Source organism: Bufo bufo, chromosome 4 (assembly GCF_905171765.1).
Source record: "Bufo bufo chromosome 4, aBufBuf1.1, whole genome shotgun sequence".
NCBI classification, from domain to species: domain Eukaryota; kingdom Metazoa; phylum Chordata; class Amphibia; order Anura; family Bufonidae; genus Bufo; species Bufo bufo.
In genome coordinates this window covers 540,856,775-540,873,124 of record NC_053392.1, presented here as the reverse complement: position 1 = coordinate 540,873,124, position 16,350 = coordinate 540,856,775, and the positions used below count along the sequence as shown (strand labels likewise).

Below are 16,350 nucleotides of genomic sequence, written 5' to 3'. Positions count from 1 at the left end.
GGCCCCACATAGCAAAAATGGGGATATGTTTACAGTAGCAGCATAGTGGAGGAGATTTCCAAACATATCATTCAAACACTGGGCAGTTTCTGCAGTGAAATGTGCACATAATTTTGCGTGGATGATTGAAGTCCACAGGAAGCCAATTTAGGGCTCATGCACACGACACTATGCCCTTCGAGACATATGTTCCATGAGCGGGCCATATGTCCCGTAGCGGCATACATCTAGCGCACGGGAGCGCACAGCATCATAGGTTACTATGATGCTGTGCGCATCGGGCTGCCCGAGGGACTATTGTCCCGTACTCATAGGATCATATGAGTGAAGGACAGTATGGGCCAAACATGGATTCTTCATGGAAATCTTCTCGGATGAATTGCTCACCATCTTATCCCGCTTTCATCTTGGACACAGACGTGTGAATGATGCCTAAGGCCTCTTTCACATGAGCCATATGGATTATGTCAGGATCTGTTCAGGGGAAAACGTGCACGCAAGTTCAGTCAGTTTTGTCTGCGATTGTATGCAATGTGTGTGTTTTTTCCCGTACGGTTGTAATCTGCATCTACAGTAATCTACATCTCCTGGGAGCCTTCAGTTAAAAAAAAATGCATTGTATCCGGACACCTTCCGTTTTTCACACCAGCCCCATCCATTTCTATGGACCCAGAGCTGTGTGAAAACGCACAATATAGAACATGTTGCGATTTTTCCTGAATGCAGAGATGATGCGTGAAAAACGTTCGTCTATCTGTTTACAAAACGCATCTCATCCGGGTGGAAGGCTTGCTTGTGTGAAAGAGGCCTAAGTCTGTGGACGTACCCTGACCATAATTGATTGAGATTAAATATTTTTAGATAAAAAAAAGTGGTTTGCGGCAGCTGAAATCTGTGTCCTGTTTCCTGCGTCAGGGACTCGGATGTCCATCAGGGATTGGCGCAAAAGCAACGTCCTGCAAAACCAATAGGTCAGATTGTTTCTTCAGGAAGAGCAGGGGCGCCCATGTAGCGGCACTTATCTATGTCATTGTCAGGTTCCATTATCAGAATGTGGTAGGTATAAAAATCTTAATATATTAGTATAAGGCCTCCTGCACACGAACGTGCGCGCCCCGTGGCCGTATTGCGGACTGCATTTGCGGGTCCGCAATACAAGGGTGCTGTTCCGTGGGCATTCCGCATCACGGATGCGGACCCGTTCAATTCAATGGGTCCGCCAATCTGGAGATTCGGAACTGAAGCACTACGGAGTGCTTCCGTGGGATTTCGTCCCGTAATTCAGTTCCGCAAAAAGATAGAACATGTCCTATCTTTTTGCCGAACGGTCGGATCATGGACCCATTAAAGTGAATGGATCCGCTGCGGCTGCCCCGCGGTCGGTGTTCGTGCGTTGCGGCCCGCAATTTGCAGGAGGCCTAAGTTAAACTGAGGGTGGAATTGTTACTTGGGTTCCGTTTTTACTGTGGCTCTTTTGCATTCTAAGATCTAGTTTGTGATGTCGGGTGTATATACGTGCTTAGAAACTCTTCCTTATGAGTCGGTAGCATTCATTTTCTTTTTTTTTTTTTTTTTTTTACAGTGAAAGTTGAAGAATGAACCTTTTTTGTGACATGGAGGAATCGTGGACAACTAGTGAAGCATGTGAGTATCGGGCAAGGCGTATGTCATCTGCGAAATCATGTGCAGTAGTATTTCCACAATATATTTTTTGAGTTTGGATTTCTGCTTCAGCTTTTACATCCACTTGTGTCTAGTCCTTCTGCCACTTTACACCGCAGGATGCTTGCTGCAGGGCTGTGGAGTAGGAAAGCCTTTCTGACACCTCGTCTCTGAGTGCGGTGATCCCGTCCCTGCTGCTTCTGGTCTTCCAGTTACCAAAGCAGCCTAGCTCGTTCTGCGAAAGTATTTGTGTAGCTGCCATTCAATACAATGGGAGTAACGGAAAAAAACTGAGCTGCTTCAGTAAGCCTGGCCACCTAGGGCGAGTGCTTAGTCCCAAATCTCCATGGAAATGGCGAGGTCAAAAAACACCATTAAAGGGGTTTTCCAAGTGTATTTTTTATCCTCTGGGCAGGTTATCAGTATCTGATAGGTAGGGGTCTGACTCCCAAAACCCCCGCCTATCAACTGTTTGAGAAGGCCGCAGTGCTCACAGTAGCGCTGCGTCCTTCACCAGCTTTTCATAGGTCATGTGGCATCACACTCATTGGTCACATGGCCTAGGCGCAGCTGCGATACCAAGCACAGTCGCAATACAATGTGCAGCGCTGTGCATGATGAGCTGAGAGAAGGCCATGGCACTACTGTGAGCACTGTTGCCCTCTAAAACAGCTGATCGGTGGGGGGTCCCGGGTGTCGGACCCCCACCGATCAGATACCGATGACCTATCCAGAGAATAAATATACACTTGGAAAACCCCTTTAAGGAAAGCCAGTACCCACCCTAAAATGCAACATTCCAAAATGGGAAATTTTCCTCTTCGCATGAAGACCCAAAACAGCCAAGGTCACAAATGGGTTAATTTAATGGAGTGTACTGGAACCTCAATGTAGGGTTTCTCTGCCCTGCTGATTAACCCCTCAAAACCACAGTCAGTGTTGGCTTTCACGATGCAGTTTTTTTATTTTTCTGTCCCTGCCTTCTGAGAGCCACAACTTTTTAAAATTACTTATTTAGGGCTAATGCACACGACCGTTTTGCGGTCCGTTTTTTAAAAAAAAAATTTTTATTGCAAAGTAACAAGACAAGCATGGCACATAGAAATTACAGTGACCCTCGCAGGGGCCATACATAAAAGCAAATGCAGTGCACAAAGAAGATTACAGACATATTCGATCAACTGTGGTCGTCAGGGCACAATATGCAGAATATCAACTCAGACGGTATTATCGGAGTGCAGAAAACGTGCGGGTGTATAACGGGTGTAGGCCAACACTGTGGACCTAAGATTGGTCAGCCAGCGCCGGCTCTCAAGCCCCTTTGCATGCCCATAGAGAGGCTATCAAGAACCGTCGGCCACCAGGTACCGGCTCGAGTCATGCATGGTGAGTGAGGACGAGCACCAAGCCCCCCATACCCTATCAAACTTCTGCGGGCATCCCCTATGCTTGTAGACCATATTCTCCATAGATACCGTAGCATTCACTAGGGAAAGCCATTGACCCCTAGAGGGGAGAATGTCCCCCATCCAGCGCAGGGCGATTGCCTTTCTGGCCATAAACAGTGTTCTTTCCAGGAAGATCTTATGATAGTGTGACCAAGATTCTTCGTCTACTATACCCAGGATGCACATTTTGGGACACAGCTGCAGTGTTGGAGGCACCAGGGCCCCGAGAGTCTCCAGTACGGATACCCAATACTGCCGGATGTATGAACAGTCCCACATCAGGTGCCAAAAGTCTGCACCCTCCACACTGCACCTGTGACACCTGGAGCTGTCCATCCTGCCCATCTTGTGAAGCCTGGTAGGGGTTAAATAGCTGTAGTGCAAAATGAAGAGCTGCGTCATCCTATTGTTAATAGAGGGAGATACTCTAGTAGGTGCCAATAAAGCCTCCTCCCATTCCTCATTGGTCAAGGAGGGAATAAGCCCCTTCCATCTATCCTCTACAGCCAGCGGGGTCACCAGCATACGGCAGTCTAGCAGGTGGGTATAAAGGGCCGACACTATCCCCCTAGGGCCTTGAGACCTCAGTATGCCGATGATGGGATACTTGGATATGCCTCTACCACCGCCTCTAAATTGGGTCTGAAGTGCATGTCGCAGCTGAAGGTACCTATAAAACAGGGTGCTTGGTACTAGGAACCTGTCCCGGATTTGCGAGAATGCGAGTAGCTTGCTATCCTCATATAAGTCCCCCAGCGCTTGAATCCCATGTCTTCTCCATTCCCCTGCCCCCTCTAATCCCAACAGGTGAGGAAACATACAGTTATCCCCGATAGGGATATCGCAAGGTAAATCTTTATATGCATTCAGCTTGGAAGCCTGCCATGTCTGATGGGCTAGCTTGTGCAGCGGGAGAGTAGCTTTTTGTAGGCGTCCCATCCCTTCCAACACAGGCCATAAAGTCTAGACCTGCATATATTCATGCAGATAATATTCCGCATTGGGCCTTGAGGTCTCAGTAACCCAGCTCCTCAGAAATCTAAGCTGACCGGCGATAAAATAAAGGAAGAAATCAGGCAGGGCAGCGCCACCTTGCAACTTCGACCTCTGAAGGACCGGGAGCGAGAGCTTCCTTCTAGCCTTCCCCCAGACAAAAGCAGTGACCAAGGAATGTATGCGTTTAAAGAAGCTCTGAGGAGTCGGTGTACAGGCGTGAGACAATACATATAAACCTTTAGCTAACAGAACCATTTTCACCAGGTTCAGCCTGCCCATAACAGACAACGGGAGGGACTCCCAAGTTTTCATTTTATCCCTAAAAAGAGTTTCCAGGGGCTCGACATTCAGATCATAGGCGAGCTGTGGTGCCCTAGTGATCATCACCCCAAGATACTTGAATCTATCCACTACCGGCAGGTTATGATGGTAATTCGCCCAGTCGTGATCCCACAGAGGCATGATGGCAGATTTACCCCAGTTTATGTGGAGACCGGAATAACGTCCAAACAGCGCGACTACCTCAATCGCCCTTGGCAGGGACACCTCCGGGCTAGACATAAATAGTATCAGGTCATCCGCGTACAGTCCTATTCTCTCCTCCCTACAGCCCATTGATACCCCTGCGTACACTGGGTCCTGCCTGATTCTGATTGCCAGGTGTTCTATCGCAATTGCAAACAAAAGAGGTGAAAGCGGGCAGCCCTGCCTGGTGCCCCTATGCAGAGAGATCTTTTCCGAGTGAGAGCCATTGAGCTGAATACTTGTAGAGGGGTTATTATAGAGTATAGTGATCCACTTGGCAAACTTGGGGCTGAATCCAAAGCTCCTCAGCACAGCTATCAAGAAGGGCCACTCCAGGGAGTCAAAACCTTTGGCCGTGTCCAGAGAGGCCAAGGCCCACCTTTCCTTCCCAGCAGAGCCTATTTGCGCAACCACCTGAGTTCTCCTGATATTATCCGAAGTGGATCTTCCCGGCATGAATCCTGATTGATCAGAGTGAATCACCGAGGTTATCGCCTTATTGAGTCTGTTGGCTCATATCCTAGTCAGGATTTTATAATCCAAGTTCAGTAACGAAATTGGACGATAAGATCCACAGTCCAACGGATCCTTGCCAGGCTTCAAAATCAAAACAATGCAGGCATCATACATAGAATCTGGCAACGATCCGCCGGAGTGCACCGCCTCATATAACTTCACCAGCCGTGGCGCCAGTACCTCCTTGTACCTAGCATACACTTCCACCGGGATGCCTTCAGGACCCGGAGCCTTCCCAGAGGGAAGATCCGAAATGGCTCTCTACTTCCTCCAAGGTGATATCCTCTTCCATAATACCCCTATCCAGATAGGTGATAGGTGACCTCGGTGAGGTACGCCTCCAGATCCTGCTCGGTATAATTTGCCGCTGACTTATATAGGTCCGCATAGAAAGCGTGCAGACAATTTAATATATCAGGAACCGTCTCCACTATGCGACCATCGGTCTCCCTAAGGCGGAGTACTGGTGGAGCCATAGTGTTAGCCCGCGCTATATGGGCCAGCAACTTCCCCACCTGATTACCCACCTCGAACGCCTGCTGTTTAAGGAAAAAGAGTTTCCTTTTGCTCTTCTCCTCCAAATGCATGGTATAGTGTCTGCCTTTGGTCAACCACACCCCTCTATGTTCTTCCGTGGGGGACTCAATAAACATCCTCTCTGCTTCCTTACAACTCGCAAGTAATTCTTCCTCTTTACGCTGCGCTTCCCTCTTGACATATGAAATGGAAGACCTGAGGCAACCTCTGAGGTATGCCTTCAGGGTCTCCCAAAGTAGCAAGGGATCAGTGAGACATCCTGAACTTCAAAGAACATCTTTAGCTGATCAGGAATCCTGTCCAATGGGCCGAATAGAGTGAGCCAGAAAGGGTGAATGCGCATCTTACTGCCTATTCCGGGAGAGTTAGAGGGATCCAACTCAGCCAGTACCGGGGCATGATCGGAGGGGCCTTGCGGTCCGTACCGGATGCTTACCAAATCGGTGTAGGCTGTGGGATTGCCGAATAGGTAATCAATTCTAGAGAGGGCGCCCCGAGAGGGTGTGAAACAGAAGTATTCTTTGAGATTCGGATTTCTGACCCTCCACATGTCTATCCACCCCATCTCCTGAGAAATCCTAGCCAGTGGCGTGTCGTCGCTACCCGTCCCCAGGCTATCAGGCCTGCTTCTAAATCTATCCATGTTCTCGCTCATGACCTGATTAAAGTCCCCCATACATAGTAATCGAGCATTGGGATAGTGAGTTACAAAGCCCACCACTGACTGCAATAGAGAGACAGAGGCAGGAGGTGAGTTATACAGGTTAACTATCACATATGGGACACAGTCGACATAAGCAAATAAGAAAATGTATTGACCTCCTGGATCGATCATGGAGTGGTGAATCTCACATCTCAAGCTTCTATGGAACAAGAGCGCCACTCCCCTAGAGTGTGTGCTACCATAGGCATTAAATAGATGCTGGGCCCAGGGTTTTTTAAGCCTATGTCCCGTTTCCGGGGTGAGATGAGTCTCCTGGAGTCCTAGAATGTGGGGACTAAAGGACCGTATCTGAGAGAACACAGCAATCCTCTTCTTTGGGTCTCCCAGTCCCCTGACATTCCACGACATAACCCTCAAGGAGGCCATAAAGGCGTAGTAGCTATATCCAGGACAAGTAACCCCCCAAACACTCCGCTCCTCAACATATTGTGCAGCTGCTTAGGACAACACAACAACCCTACTATAGGAAGGTGATAGACATTTGGCCATGCTTGATACGAGTGTACATGTGCGTGCAATAAAAGAACGTATAACGTAAACATGAAAGACCTGAGTGTGTCAGGTACAGGACCAACAAACATAGTGGTCCTAAACTCGGGGACCTGTATGGCGTAAATAGTTGGTAATACCACACAGGTGCTGCTCCAACCCTCATAACCGCATAATCGTGAAAACTGCCACCATTGAGTTAATGGAGCAGAGCTCCATAACACAGTGTCCCGTCAAGTGATCATAAATCTCCCCCTCCAGGAGGGATGCTAACATATAATGTCCAGGACGTCATGAACTGCATAACACGTCACTGTAGCAGGAATATTCGTAGAAACGTCATTAAGCTCTAATATCGCCCCTCTCACATGGGGGGGAACAGATAATACTTGCTGTGACCCTGGGAACCATCTCATCGCAGGGGCGGACGAGCAGCCGCTCTCCAGACCCAGTCCTCAGCCTCTTTGGGATCGTTGAAAAAGACAGTCTTCTCACCGTCTATCACTCTGAGGCGAGCAGGGTAGGCCATAGAATATTGCAGGTTTAACTCCCGGAGACGGCGCTTGACCGCCACGAATGTAGCCCTTCTCTTCTGAAGATCCGCCGGGAAGAGAGAGATCCTCACGTTGTCGTGCCTGATGTCTTGTTTGCGTCTGGCTTGGCTGAGGAGTAGGTCGCGGTCTCTCCAGTTCAGGAGACGCGCCAGAAGTGGCCTCGGAGGAGCCCCTGGTGGCGGTGGCCTGGCAGGGACACTGTGGGCCCTCTCCACTGCATAGACCGATGTGAACGGAGCTTCAGGAAACTGCTCCTTGAACCAGGCCTCCAGGAACGCTGCCGGATCTCTTCCCTCAGCCTTTTCAGGTAGGCCCAGAATTCTCACATTATTGCGGCGCGACCTGTTTTCTAGGTCGTCGCATTTCTGCTGCCATTGACCCACCGCCCTCTCCAGGTCTTGCACTCTCCCCTCGATCGGTCTTGTCAGGTCTTCTAGGGCCGAGACGCGGTCCTCAGTGGTTTTGACCCGGTCACGCAGCTGCTGCATATCATGGCGGAGTAAGCTGACGTCCACTCTCACCTCCTCCAGCTTCCCGGTCAGCGAAGACTGGCACGAGGAAATCGCCACTAATAGCTGGTCATAAGCTGCCTTAAGGGTAAACTCGGGTTCAGTTGGTTCATCCGCCTCAGCTTGTTGAGTGGCCTGTCCCCTCGTGACCGCCGCGCGCGATGGTGAGGCGATCGCGGCGCCATTCTGGGCCTCAGACCTGGCAAATTCCCTTAACCTCTCCGCCGCATTCTGAGCTTTGCTAGGCCCCATCGTCGGTATGCGGGGTCTTCTCTTGCGTCTGCACACCGTCCAGTCAGTGTCTGTGGTCGACAGTTTGTCAGGATGGAGCAGGATTACAGAGGGTTATCGGAGCTTCTCTCAAATGCGTGCTCTCATGCCGGCAGTTGGCCACGCCCCCCTTGCGGTCCGTTTTTAACGGATCCATTGTTGTGTATCTGAGTTTTTTTTTTTTTTTCTGTTTTGTGGCCGCATCCGTTCCGTTATGCCACAAAACATATCCGTATGGTTTCCGTATGCTATCCGTTTTTGCGGCTCGCAAACGGAAACAGGAAGTTTATTATTACTGTAATGTACTGTAATTTTTGCAAACAGTAAACACATTGGCAAAGTAGGCACGGATCCGCAAAATACGGATGACCTATGGATGTGTTCCATACTATGTATTCTGTATTTTTTGCGGACCCATTGACTTGAATGGAGCCACGGACCCCGATTTCCGGACAATAATAGGACATGCTCTACTTTTTTGCGGAACGGCCAAGTAGACATACGGAAACGGAATGCAAACGTAGTCATTTCCGTTGTTTTTGCGGACCCATTGAAGTGAATGGTTCCGCATACGGTCCGCAAAAAAACGGCACTGACACGGAAAGAAAATACGTTCGTGTGCATTAGCCTTTACTTTGTGAGGACTTGTTTTCTGTGTGATGAGATTCCATCTTTATTGATAGCTTTTTAAGGGTACATACGACTGTATGATTACTTTTTATTCCATTTTCTGCCATACAAGATGAAAAAAAAGAAACTTTATCTCTGGCCATTTATTTTCCTTTTTACAGCATTTACAGCAAGGGTTAATTAATGTGACCATTTATAGTCCAGGGCCTTCTTCTCCTGAGACTCTAGTGCTGCACATCCCTTATTTCCTACCAGTCACTGTCTGCAGTCTCTGGAGCTCTGCCATATGTGATGCATCCAGTCATTGACCGTGGCGGTCATGTCCCATACTGGAGTAGTCACGTGTAGGTATGTGCCATCTGTACTTCTCATTTCAATTTACTACACGAAATCGAAAAAAAAGTAGTGAAACTTTCGGTCGGTAATATAATATCTGTTAGGTTGAGGATTAAGTCGGTGCCACCATGTACGATGAAGAGAAAAGTCTATAAAGGAATTATAAACCTCTTAAGTAAGACTTGAAGGAAACAGATGAAGCAGTTTGTGCTTAGGCAGTAAAAAAGAGGTTTCCTTTTGTTTGAACTGGCTGTCCTATAATATATAGGGCAGTAACCTAGGTATCCAAAAAGACTGGCAAGCAGAACTGTATCAGAACCAAAATGCACATTGAGGTTCTTCTAGCGCCAGTGAGAAAACATCATCCAAACAGTGTATTGAGATCCCTAAGAATAAAAAAATGTCTGGAATGGAAAATCCTACTTTAAAACTGGGGATTAACATGGCGCAGTCATCGCCTCACCAACTACTTGTCTTGGAACAATCCAGTTAGGAACTGGAGAAAGTGACGTTAAGAAAGCTTCTGTGCAACCCAGCGCTTCTGCTAAGAAAGCCTAAAATAAGAGGAGCAATCCAAAACCCAAACATCAGAACTGCATCTGTTCATGAAATAACCGGGTAGGACGCAGAATATTTCAGCAATAATTGCTTCCTTCTCATAGGTTTTGCAGTCGTATATATGAACATTGGTTACTTAAGAAAAATGGGGAAATAATGTACAGCTTTGGCCTTGAAAAAGGACTCCACCAATCAAAAAAGTGCATAGATATACTGGCAGTTCTTGATAAAGGGACACTATGATAAAACAGAAACAAACCTGATATACTCGTCTTCATTGATCCGAAATTTTTCAAAAATTTTTTGCGCGAGCTTCAGTGCATGTAGATTACATCAAAGGTATTATCCCATTATTAAAGGGATTCTATTATGAGATTTTACCCCTAATAACCTAAACATATGCTCATGTCCGGAGTAATAAGAAGAATCCTAAGCTGGCCTTATTAAACTTCACTGTGGCTCTATTTACCCAAAAAACAGGTTTTTATAACCTGTCAATCACTCACTTAAGGTGACCAAGGGGAGGTTCGTTAATACAGGATGCCCGGCCGCACCCCTCGCCGTCCGGTGCCCAGCGCCTCCTTCCCTAGCTCAGCGCCGCCTCCGCAATCCTACCCGTCCATCTGCCAGATCCCGTGCCTGCGCACTAGGCTGAGTGAAGTGCTCATGCGCATCAGGCCGGCGCATGCGAACTAGCAGCGGCTTCGTTGAGCAAAGGAGTCCGCGGCGCATCAGGCTGAGTCTAGTGCGCAGGCGCGGGATCTGGCAGAGGGACGGTTGGATTGCGGAGGTGGCGCTGAGCTGTAGAAGGCGGCGCTGGGCACCGGACGGCAAGGGGTGCAGCCGGGCACCCTGTATTAACGGTCCTCCCGTGAGTGACAGGTTATAAAAACCTGTTTTTTGGGCAAATAGAGCCACAGTGAAGTTTAATAAGGCCAGCTTAGGATTCTTATTATTACTCCGGACATGAGCATATGTTTAGGTTAGGGGTAAAATCTCATAACAGAATCCCTTTAATGTACAAATGAATATCAGACATCTTATAGTACATGATAATCTCTTTCTAAAAAAAGGAACTAGGCCTGTATCTCGTATGGGTCCAGTGATGTCATCCCTCGTTACTCCATCTGCTCTGCTACATTTTATTGAATAACTCAGTGGCTATATCAAACTCTTAATTACATGCAATTACAAAAGAATTCCGATCCAGGTTCTGGTTTGAAAACTGCAGAATACTTTTCATGGGACAAACCCTTTAAGAATTTGTAAAGTTGGAGGAGAATTCACACCCGTCCAGTTTGCTGCGGAAATTTCTTTGGGTGTCCCATTTATGTGAATGGGATTTGCAGAAAAGCATGTGTTTGTCACAGAAATTACTTTCTCACATCAATAGTTGAAGAAATTCTGCAACAAAGATAACACTTGTGAGTATGGGCAGCTTTGTATCTGTCTGGAAGGAGCTTGCTGCAGCAGAAACGTTCTCTTTGTGCTTTGTCTTCAATGGACGTCTAAATTTTACCCATTTTGGCCAAGGCCAATACGCATAAGGGCTGATACACACGACCGTGCCCGTGTTGCGGCCCGCAATATGCGTGCAGCGGCTTCCTTTTTTTCTGTACAGAGCTGACATGCTGAAGTGGCAGCCGGTGGAATTTCTGTCTTTTCCACCATCTGGGGAGCAGACCGACTCCTTATCTCTGCTCTCTGCCCTTATAAACCCTCACTTATTTAAGCCACATTCTTATCAGTAAGATAAGAACTGAGCTATAATGTTTATGACCTCTTGGTAGTTTAGAGATAAGGGTAATTAGATGGCCCAAAGTGAAAGTACCAGTCACACAGTTAGAAAAACAGTTAACCCTTTGTGACAGAAGGGCTTAATATTTTTAATAAAGGGCACTTGAAAAAAAAAAATTTTTTGCCAAAAATCAGTGAAATGCAATCATAAAAAAGAAAATTGCCTCCGAAGGTGTACTTAGCCTTTAAGAGTTAAAGCGTACCACCAGTTATACTGGAAAACAATTATCAGGCACTTAAATAATTTATGAATACATTGTAGTTTCTGTCTCTAAATAGTACATTGCACCAGGCAGAGTCCATGCTGACGGCTGCTTATAACTGTAATGCTCGCTGTCATAGACTTCCGTATCCAGTGCTAGACCCTGCACTGTGTAGTCCTGGTGCATCCTACAGTGCTGCCTCACTGACTGGAGACCTAGCGGGGTGATATGATGCCTAAGGCATACTTAGATATTATGCTCTCCCCGGAACTGCAATGCTTTCTTTCTTGTGTAATTGGAGCACACTTTAAAGTGGTATTTCCATCTTATAATGTAAATGTATGGTATATCACTAGGTTGCGCCACTACGGAAAGATTATAGGGGACCTGTCTGTCTTTTTGGACCTCCCACCGATCTTCAGCTTTTTCTTTCAAAAACTCCAATCCGATTCAAATCAGATACCCACAATCAACTAGTATTGACATATAACCGTAGGGCATCAATGATTTAAACTTTCCTTGTTGTATTTTTTTGTTCTATGTTTTATATAACTGTTGGTAACAAGGACGGATGCAGAAGAACCATCTGCAAAAGTGGAGCAGTGTATGGGCACTTGCTCTAAAATGGCTCGTTGTAGAGCGCCCCCTTACAGTACGCATCTGTGACTGTGTGAGCTGCAAAATTCATTATCTTAGTTCTTTACAGAGATCAGGTGCTTTTAAGGTAGCCGTGCCCCCCATCCCCAGGAGAACAGGCTACACAACCCGACTGATAAATATAATCTGATTTTTCGTTTTTGGGATCTCTCACCAGGACAGCGATGATCACCTTGTGGTACCATTATGGAGAAGGCTGTAAATACATCAGAACCATTGCCTTCTAAATCATCTCAGGTTTCCAGTAAAAAAGAGACTGACTCGACCAAAGAAGTAGACTCCAGTAAGGTACAGAAGGGAAAGCGAGCTGGGTTTGTGCTGGTACATGCAGGTGAGTAGTAGTATATGCTCAGCAGGTATTAAAGGGAACCCGTCCCCCTCTTTATGCTGCAAAAACTCTGATTTCAATGGTCTGTATTTGGGAGATGCAGCTCCCAAACCTCCCCTGCCCACCCGCCACTGATTGACAGCTTTCTCTCTTTCGACAGTCCTACAAAACTCCTCCTTGAAGGAGTTGTCCTATAGAACTAGGTTCACCCATACTGGCTTCACCAGCAGTCAATTCAGACTATTCTTTGCTTTTGAAGGGGTTGTTTCACTTCAGCAAATGCCATGATTCATGGCACTTACTAATGTTTTGTGATTGTCCATATTGCCTCCTTTGCTGGCTTGATTATTTTTCCATCACTTTATACACTGCTTGTATCCAGGGGTTATGACCACCCTGTAATCCAGCAGTGGTGGTCGTGCTTGTACATTATAGGAAAAGGCAACAGCCTTTGGTGACTGGGACTGTGGGAGCTCAAATAGGCACGCATGCGCAGCATCTTCCGTCCAGGACAGCTCTTATCTGCGGTGCAGTGGTGGTTGTAACCCCTGGATGCTAGCAGTGCATAATGTGATGGAACAATGAATGAAGCAATATGGACAATCACAATACATTATTAGGACTAAATTTCTCTATATGATAAATGCCATGTGCTGAAGTGAGAGGTTCTGATGACATCATGCTAGGGCAATTATTTGTATGTTAAACGTGATGAGGGAGTCCTCTTGGAAACCAATCTTTTTCTTGTGATGTCATCAATGACATACTATATATGTGAATACAGTTTCTATCTTCCTCTGTATTGCAGTACTGCATTGCCTACAATCTGGAGGGGGGGGGGGCGATCTCAAAACCACAGCAAAACGCATCCATTCGAATAATATATCTGGCTGCATCCGTTTAAGAACGGATCCGGTCGTTTTATATCGAAATTGAAGAAACCGTAATTTTCTCAAAACTGGAGGAAAATGCTTCAATTTTGTCCCCAGTTTTGTCAATGGGGACAGAACTGAACCAACCGGAACGGAGTGCATCAGAACACATTCCATTCCGGTTTGTTGCGTTCAGTGACCAGACAAAAAACCGCGGCAAGCAGCTCCTTTGTGTGCAGCATGGGAAACGTAGAGAAGTCATTGGTGCCGGATCTGTTTTTTTCGAACACAAACCCAAAAACGGATCTGGCACCCATTGACTTACATTGGTTTTAGTGCTGGATCCGGTTTCTTAATTTTCGATATAATACAACCGGATCTGTTCTGAACGGATGCAGGCGGCTGTATTGTTATAACTGAAGCCTTTTGCTGTGGTTTTGAGATCCCATGCCGGATCTCAAAACCGGACAGCAAAAACGCAGATGTGAAAGTAACCTTACTCTGCTGTCAGTGAAGTGCTCCTCTTTCTTTCTGCACAGCACTCATATATTTATTCTTTAGTCGGCAGCAGACATAAGTTGTGAGTCCTGTAATATGAATCAAGATGTAAGTCTGTGTTCACAGTGGCATTCCTTTATGTATTTTTTTTTTGATTGCAAGAATAGCAAAGTTATTGGGATTCATTCGGAAATTGATCCATCAGGGCTCCTGTAATAACAAATGCCATGGCACTAGTGTGAACTGAGCCTTACATAATAGCACAGCATTACAGTAACGTGCCATTCGTGATGAAGTTTTATTTACTTTGTATTTTTTTTTTGTAATGTATAGGAGCTGGATATCACTCTGAATCAAAAGCTAAGGAATATAAACATGTCTGTAAACGAGCATGTAAAAAGGTAGGATTGCGTTAGTGTCCCTCTTAATATCAAGATGTCACTATGCGGAATACTATCTGTTGTAGTTGGGCTCTGTGTGCATTGGTATATGTCGGGAAGGTTTGCTAACGTAATGCCAGCATATGCCTCTGTATAGACATGCAGTACATCGCTTATCGACTCCAATTGTAAAAAAAAAAAAAAAAAAAAATAGGTCCACTGTAATATGCTTTTTATTGTGGTTGTCCACTTAGAGGAAAGCACAGTTTTCTACAATAAAAAAAACCTTATGCTAACGTATCATGATCGCCCCTGAGAGAGCCTTATCGGGGAAACCTAGGTCGGGCATTGTGTTTGATGGACCTGATAGACCTCATTTTATGATTATTTAAGGCGTGTTATTCACGATTTTATTGTGAGTATAATAAGAGTTTCGTTAACTCAACTTTGCGGCCCTTCACTGTATACCCAAAACTTTGATTCCGCAGGAAGGTTGCTTTGGAGAAAGGTTACTATCCAGCGGGACTCAGGTGTGTTGGTTGTATCAAAGAAGATTGCCGCTTCTCTTGAGCTTGTGAATTGAGACGTATATCTGGCAGCGCGACCACCTTTTGTATAAATAACGTATATTGTGACAGAGGCCAAAAGTGCACTTTCTGATGTTTGCTGGGTGAATGTAGCTCTTTGGATGCATTTGATTTGGACTCTGGCAGCTCTGGACATAAATGCCAAACACAGGACTTAGTATGCAGAGCTTAAGACTCCTTTCACACTGGAGAGATTTCCGCGCGGGTGCGATGCGTGAGTTGAACGCATTGCACCCGCACTGAATCCGGAGCCATTCATTTCTATGGGGCTGTGCACATGAGCGGTGATTTTCACGCATCACTTGTGCGTTGAGTGAAAATTGCAGCATGCTCCTCTTTGTGCGTTTTCCACGCAATGCAGGCCCCATAGAAGTGAATGGGGCTGCGTGAAAATCGCAAGCATCCGCATGCAAGTGCGGATGCGGTGCGATTTTCACGCACGGTTGCTAGGAGACTATCGGGATGGGGACCCGATCATTATTATTTCTCGCCCAGTTTCCTTGGGGGACACAGAAGACCTTGGGTATAGCTCATCTCCCTAGGAGGCGTGACACTAAGTGAAGACTGTTAAGCCCCTCCTCCACAGCTATACCCTCAGCCTGGAGAGAGAGACTGCCAGTTTTTTGCTTAGTGTCCAAGGAGGCAAGACACTCCCTGCTCTGCAGGGCTGCTTTCTCCTTGTTTCAATTTTAGATTTTTACTTTTTTATTTTATTTTTGTTCCAGATCATCAGGGATAACAGAGACGCACTAGACCTCTCTGTTCTCCCGGGGTTGAGCTGCGCCAGTGCCGGTCACCCGCACTGCTGCCTCCCCCACAGAAGGCAAGGTGGATCAGGGCAGCCTCGCTCCCCTACATCCCGCCAGCGCAAGGGTCGCCCGCACGCCAAGTCCCTCTCCCAGCGTCCTGCCACTACGGTGCCAGTAGCTGAAGGGGCGACCCTGCTGGAACGGACCGAGGGTGAAGACGACTATGGTGAGAGAGAGGCTTCTCCAGCCCTACGTCCCCCGTCCCCCCCGGTCTCCTGCGTGCCTGACCCTATACTGGGCCTATGGACCCTTCTGCCCATGCTAGACCTAGGCTGGCTCCTGGGCTGTCGCAGGGCGACATTCTGCTCCTTCTCTCCTGGCCTCCAGGACATTGGCACCCTTCTCCCTACAAGAAGAATGCCTAGGGAGCTGCGGAGGTCCGCAACTAGCTGCCCCTGACGGAGGGGTTATGCAGGCGTCCACCCTCACAGACCCGGTCTCAGGGTCCCCCTCCCTCTTACCGGC

General features: G+C 47.0%; 1 protein-coding gene across 1 annotated transcript in view; it reads left to right on the top strand.

The window, feature by feature from the left end:
- Nucleotides 1-16,350, top strand: part of TASP1 (taspase 1) — a 235,101-nt gene that overhangs the window by 11,511 nt on the left and 207,240 nt on the right. The window contains exons 2-4 of the mRNA XM_040429971.1: nucleotides 1,583-1,644; nucleotides 12,569-12,742; nucleotides 14,443-14,510. Coding sequence (XP_040285905.1) covers nucleotides 12,598-12,742; nucleotides 14,443-14,510 — 213 coding nt within the window. The 5' untranslated portion in view covers nucleotides 1,583-1,644; nucleotides 12,569-12,597. The remainder of the gene's footprint in view (nucleotides 1-1,582; nucleotides 1,645-12,568; nucleotides 12,743-14,442; nucleotides 14,511-16,350) is intronic.